At 40.9% G+C, this 7,063-nt stretch overlaps 1 protein-coding gene across 1 annotated transcript; it reads right to left on the bottom strand.

Moving 5' to 3' along the window:
• Positions 1 to 690: 690 nt before the first annotated feature.
• Positions 691 to 1,640, bottom strand: LOC119821764 (olfactory receptor 10A4-like). Its single transcript, XM_038340888.1, is given in 2 exon segments — positions 691 to 1,557; positions 1,560 to 1,640. Coding segments are annotated over 2 exon segments (948 nt in total).
• Positions 1,641 to 7,063: the final 5,423 nt, after the last annotated feature.

Here is a 7,063-nt window from a genome sequence, read left to right as displayed (position 1 = left end):
GTATGCAGAGCATATGATGTTTAGGAGCTTTAAGTGTGGAATATTCTTTCTGTAAATGACACACATTGCAACCTTGGCAGCAGAAGCAGAGCTCTTTAATTGCCAGCCTTCACAAACCCTGGAGCTTTAAGGTACCTTTTCATTGCTCCTCTTCCTCACTAGGATAAAAGTTTGTTGTGCTTGTGACTTTGTGTTCAGGGCCTAGATGGGTTCTAATGTGGAATTCAGAGTCCAATTGTGGGGTGTAAGTGAAAAATCAATTGGAAACAATGAGTGAAAACCATTTATTTGATTAGTATATCTATTTTAACTAACTGATGAAGGTCCTCTTAAAATATGTTGATAGTGTGTTGGGGCAAATTGAGGGAAGTAAAGCAGATTCTAAAATGAACTGGATAAAGAATTTCAGGGTTAAACTTAAATGATGGATTGTAGGAAACTCTCAACTTTCAGAGGATTCTAACTGAAGTAACCAGGAGTACCCCAGGGAACTTACTACCTCAATCTTAGAGTCAGCCTGAAGTGCCCTTTAGTCTCCGTGTCCTTTCGTTCTCAAATGGATCCTAGTGGAGAGCCCAAAACTTCAGTAGGCGCACAGTGTCCCCTAATCGAGTGGAAACTTGGGGAATTCAATGCTCTTTATTTTGTCCTTACACTGTGCTCTTGCCAGTTTCGGGCTAAGTCAGTCAGTCATAGCTTCCGAGGACTCAGAGTTCTGCCAACGACCCGCCTCAGTGCAGCCTTCACCTCATTATTCCTTAGGCTGTAGATGATGGGGTTCAACATGGGAGTGACGACGGTATAGGAGAGTGACACCATTTTCTTATGCTCAGGAGAGGTGTTTGAGCGTGGTCTGAAGTACATGAGGATGGCAGTGCTGTAGAAGAGGGAGACAACCAGGAGATGGGAGGAGCAAGTGGAGAAGGCCTTGTGCTTCCCCTCAGTCGAAGGCATCCTGAAGATGGTGGAGAGGATGCGGACATAGGAACCCAGGATCAACAAGAAAGGGAAAAGGATGAATAGGAACAGTGGCTGCTAGAGCCCCAGTTCAAACCGTGACGTATCAGCACAGACCAGCGCTATGACCGGGGGGCTGTCACAGAAGAAGTGGTTCACCCTGTTGGGGCCACAGAAAGGGAAACTGAAAATCCATGTGGTTTGCACCGTGGCCACTGGGAATCCTGCGAACCAAGAGGCTGCTGTCAGCTGGGCACAGGACCTGCGGCTCATAATTACTGGGTATCGCAAGGGATCACAGATCGCTACATAGCGGTCATAGGCCATTGTGGCCAGAAGGCAGCACTCAGCAGCCCCAAAGAAGAAGAAGAAATACATCTGAGCGGCACAGCCAAGGAAGGAGATGGCTTTGTCTTGAAGTATCAAAGTACCCAACATCTTGGGCACAATGACCAAGTTGAAGCCTATTTCCAGGAAGGATAAATTTCTGAGAAAGAAGTACATAGGACTTTGCAGGGCAGAGTCAGCTGTAGTAACCAGGATTATGAGGACATTGCCCATGAGTGTGACTAGGTAAATGATCAAAAACAAGAGAAAACAGTGAGAGCCTGTAACTCATAGGACAATGTGGAGAAGCTCACAAGAATAAATTCCCTGACACTTGTCCAGTTTCCCCGGGTCATTCTTCTGAACATTGGCCAGTCAAGATTCAGGAAGGTGAGGAACTCGTCCACATATTCTGTTATGAGCTTAGTGTACTATAAATAAGAACCTCATTTGGTTAGAGACTACATTTGTTGTCAGCATTGAATGTCAGGTATCAGGCTTTTTCCAAAACGTGTAAAATAACTTTAAACTACTGAATTTATAGTTTTAGAAGAATCTGATTTTTTTCCCCCAACTAACTTGAAGTTCACTCTATCTACTGTTTTTGTACGTGTCTAACTTTTCTCTGTTCTGAAGAGAATGCCCAAAGGCACATTCCATTCACCCTCCTACTCTTGCACTCTCAATAGGCGTGGTGCTAAGAAACACAACGGAAGTATTTTTGAAGTCCAGTTGCTCAATTGAAGAGTGATGAGATCTGATTTGGGTACATTGTTGTGTAGCAAAAGGCCAGAAAAAAATTCACGAAACAGCCAGTACAATTAATGCAAATGATTCCTGAGTAATAGTCCTAAAAAGGTCCCATATTAAGATGCTTAATATTGAGAAAGAGTTAATATTGCGGGAAGCCACACTTTTACACTTGTCAGCACTTACAACACAGAAGGGGATGTATATACATCTCATGGAGGAAGAACTCTCAGGGAAGTTGTGCGATGAGCAAAGAGAACAGAGTTAACATCAGTTAACATCCAGTTAACATCAGTGTCATGGGAGAATCCTGATGTGTTAGGTGTAAGTCTTTACATCATTTCCTCTTGGTTAAGTTGTGCTTGGCTTTCAAGGCATTGATGGTCACAAATCATGTCAATAAAGTTCAGGTGCCACTAGTGAGGAAGACTTTCATGAGAAAGGAAATAGAAGATTTTGTAACAACCAAGTTTCAAAATTGAGAACCTCAAATTATTTTTGATAATGTTAATCTTAGGTGAAGGAATAAAATTAAAAGTGTAGCCTGTTCTCTGATGCATTGTATATGGTCAGTAAAAGTTAACAATGATTATTATGGCAATATGACGCCATCTCTGTTTTCCAGGGTAAAAAGTAAATCTATTCAACCCATTGCTCAATCTTTGTGTTGCCAACCACTGTTAAATTTCTAGGACAAAGAAGAATAATTATTCAATAAATAAAAATTATGTTCTATGTGGTTGTCATCGAAGGTCATAAACTGACTGGAGCAAAACTCTCTGCTCTCATAGAAGCTGCTTTCTCCACATATTATCAGTTAAATTTTGCTAATAGAATGTGTATTATATGGATAGTAAATATGAGCAAAGCTGCAATAGAATAAAGTTGTGGATGAGCAAGGTATGTGGGTGTAGAAAGGGTTAGAAATGATTGAAAAGAAGCACTCCAGTCCTGTGCAAGTTCAAGAGTCAGGGAAAGAACAAATGCAAAGGAAATACAAAGAAGGGAATGCTTAATGATTTTGCTAATTGATATTTGTTTAAAAAATACTCAACCTGGTTTTTCTATGTGAGTCTCTGTATCTCTATCCATTTTTGTGCCTTTTCTTGTCATTTTTGTTCTGTATATGTGTTTTTTTCCTATTTCAATGCCTTAGATTTTGTTTTACTTTATTATTTTTTCCTTTAAGCTCTGCTTGTTTTCTTATAATTTTTTTTTGAGGGGTGGGGGGAGATTGAAGACGTGGTTTCTCTGTTTCCTGACATCTCTGACTGTCCTGGAACTCACTTTGTAGACCAGGATGGCCTCAAGCTCACAGAGATCCTCTTGCCTCTCTCTCCAGAGTGCTGGGATTAAAGGTGTATGCCTGGCTTGCCTGTTTGTTTTCTGATGAGAGACAGGAAGGTGTGGATCCAGATGAAGGAATGGTGGATGTCTGGGAAACTGGGTGGGGATAGATGGAGAGGAAAGTGTAATCAGGGTATGGTGTGTGTGAGAAAAATATCATATTTCAATAAAGAGAAACAGCATCATAAAGAGATCTTTGATATTTGTTTTACATAATGGAGCATTTAGGAAGTGCTAACTTTTGAGTTTTACAGTTTCATTAAAGATTCAGCAAATGTTCTGGTAAAACAATGTTAAATAATTTTAAAAGTATCTGGTCAAGTGTAACCATGGCCAGTGACAGTTGGAACTACTGTAAGCACGGTTTGCTTTGAATTTTTCTAAGGACACATATCAGAACGACATCCAGTCAGATACTGGAAACAAATTGCAAGGGGAGCAGGAAGAAAATGGCATCACAAATAAACACTTTAAAAAGCACAGGGGACTTACACGAGACTAATTGTGCCTCTCTGACTTTCTGGCAAGGGTAGCCGCTCTTTTAGTACTGCCAGGGACCTGGAAATGCTTAAGTTGAACAAGGATTTAGAAATAACGAAAGGCAAGGTCTTAGAGCTATCTTTAAACAGCTTTGTTTTCTCCTGATCTCTGAAATGCCTCTGGTGCATCTCCCTAAGGCCCCAGAGTTGCAAGAGACACACAGATAAAACCCTATTTAGGACTTCTTGTCTGCCTCCTTCCTCACCCTTGTAATTAGTACACTTTCCTTCCTTTGTCTCAATCTCTTACTAACCTTCCCCTTTATATTTCCTTTTCTTGAGCTGTTCTTCACTCTTTTTTTTCACACCTGTCATCTTTCACTTCTATTTTGGATTCTCTGTTTTCCCCACTATGCAGAGAAACGATAGCAGAGAAGTCACTGGGTAGAATTTGAAAATGACCTTCCTGTAGCTGAGGTTCTGTTTGTGAGGATGTAACCAGTCCAGGAGATCATTGAGGACACAGCTTTTTTAAACTGTGGCTGTGACTGTATGAGAGAGGTGAAGAGAAAAAAAGAGAGAGAGAGAGAGAGAGAGAGAGAGAGAGAGAGAGAGAGAGAGAGAGAGAGAGAGAGGGAGGGAGAGAGAGAGAACACTATACTATATACTATAGCAGGAAGTGAAAGAAATGAGGAACTTAGTTGAGGTTGGTAGCTTAGACAGTGACCTCTCTCTTTCACCGTGTCCATTGTCAGGACTAATACTTTGGAAGTTTCCTGTGTCTTGTTAAAAAACTGATAGGTGCATTATGATGGGTAACTTAGCAAATTTCCCACATAACCAATGATTTCTTTCAAACATAAGTCTTTTGTTGTTGAGGATTCTGTTGTTGTAAGTGCACATCAGAGTTCTGAGATCAGACACTTTTTGAACAGCATAAAATTGGGCTCTGACATTACTCCAAGATGTTTCTGATATGTAAGTTTTATCATTCTACTCAATGCCCTACCTACTTGACTGGTGATGGTGAAGGGCCACATGAGGATAAACTATATGTAAACAAACACCTTAAACATTTTAAAGCACATCACACATGTCATTATTGTTTCACATAATTTCTCAGAACCTATTCTTTATCAAGTTCTGTAAGATTCCAGGTGTTTTTCATGAGACTCTGATCTGTCTTCCTGACTCTTAGATATTTGTAAAGAAGAAGATATTTTTAGTGGTTATTGATTTTCTTTTCACAGGGTTTCAAGTCTATGCCACAATCCCTTACCCTTTACTCACCTTTTTTGATTGACATCTGTCATCGTAAATTCTGGAAAACTTTCATCTGTGACAGTCACGTGGAGCAGTCTCAGGATATTTGAGAATGGAGGGACTCAGAAGAGCCCCCAAACTACGGCTTGAGTGTGCCAGTCATTCCAGATAAGCATCAAGTTGCTCTGTGTCAGTCATTCCATAGAGCATCTGGGGTTAGGCTTGCCTCCATCCGTTTGCTGGCAGACTCTAGATTGTGCCATTGTCAAGGTTTCCAAGATGCTTTATTTCAGGACTGTTGCCAGTCACCCCAGGTAAGTCATATGCAGTGGCTGGGTCCGTTCGTTGTAGGCAGGCTCTGAGCTGTGCCAGTGCTTTCACTCCAGAGATGCTCTGTGCTGGGCCCGTGTTTGCCACTCTAGAGGATTCCAACCTGGGTCTCAAGACTATTTCATTCCCCTGCTGTTTATCATAAGCCACATGATTTCCCCTCAATGCTTCCTCTTCTGCAGGTGGTGATGTCACTGATTTACTTCCCAACAGATATGAGTTTTGGTCAGCTCTCAGTTCTCTTCATGAAGAACCCATGATTTTATACCTTAATATAGGTTTTTCTTTTCATCTGCAACTTTCCCCACAATTGTGAAGCCACAGGAAAAAGTGTCAAAACTCAGTGGTCTATCTATACTTAAGATTTATAGGCTACAGTAATTAGAAGACAGTCTCAGTATTTTTTGGCGTTTCCTTACTTTTGAGAGTTTTCTGGGTGGTTTTTAACTGGACTGAGAAGTCTCTAGGAATGGGAAATAGAATCACATTATTCACCATTAATCCAGTTGCAGAATATTAACTGACAGTGCATAAGTAGTCAGACATGTTTACTAACCTTCCAGCAAGATGAAGAAGGTGGATGCATGACCAAGAACTCAAATTCTAATCCTTCTGAACAATAATTGAAGTTGAGAAAGGAGAAAATCCAATTTCCACTCCTAAGAAATTATAAACATTCATACCTATTAGGGAAGGGATTAATCAATATTTTTCCCCAATGAAATTCTCACTGTGTTGCATCTACCCCTCTACAAGGGCAGGCCCCATGCCCAGGAATATTGGCCAATACAAAACACTCCTGATTTTTTGTGAAATTTTTGTTTTGTTTAGGGATTTTGTCTTATTGATATTCTTTTCTTAGTTTGTCTGTTGATTTTTTTTTGAGGCAGGAAACAAAATGAATAGTGAAAGTGTGGAGAATCTGTTGGGAGGAGTTGGGTGTGAGGGGAAAGAATATGATCAGAGTAGAGTACATGAACAAACTTTGTGGTAAAAATTTTTTAAGAATTAAAGTGAAATCAGTGCTTTTGAGATAAATGCCTCTGAGTAATAGGAGAGCTTTGTACAAAAATGCTTAAGTGGATGTTCAAACTTTTCTCAAAATGCTTTGGAGGATGCGTTTTATTGTGAATTTCTCACTGGAAGCATTAATCATATGTGATTTGTTCATTACTGCTTGCTTGGTCTCCAGCATGGTTCCTGCAATCCACGATAATGTGAAAATAGTTCTGGCTACCCAACTTCTCTCTCTGTCATTCTACCTCTCAGCCTTTTCCTCAAAACCATCCTCATTCTAGAGTTTGCAAGAGGACCAGTCACAACACGGGTCCTTATATCCAAAGAAGAAAGGCAGAAAGTTCACTTTGAAAGTCATTAATCGATTAGGACCAGAAGACACATCTGGGAGGTGAGTGACTGCCTGACCCCTTGTCAACAGCCTGGGAGACTGAGCACAGCCACTCCCGGACCCCCTACACTTCCTAGTCTTCCGGCTGGGGCTAGTCTCCCTGGCTACTGCCTCTCTCTTCCTAAACCACCCAGCTTGCACCCAGAAAAACTGTCCCTTCTTCTTCCCCTCTCCAGGTCCATAACATCTCCAGCTCCGCCCA

This window comes from Arvicola amphibius, chromosome 1 (genome assembly GCF_903992535.2).
Source record: "Arvicola amphibius chromosome 1, mArvAmp1.2, whole genome shotgun sequence".
Lineage (NCBI taxonomy): Eukaryota > Metazoa > Chordata > Mammalia > Rodentia > Cricetidae > Arvicola > Arvicola amphibius.
The sequence above is the reverse complement of the archived record's forward strand: the minus strand, read 5'-3'. Positions and strand labels throughout refer to the sequence as shown.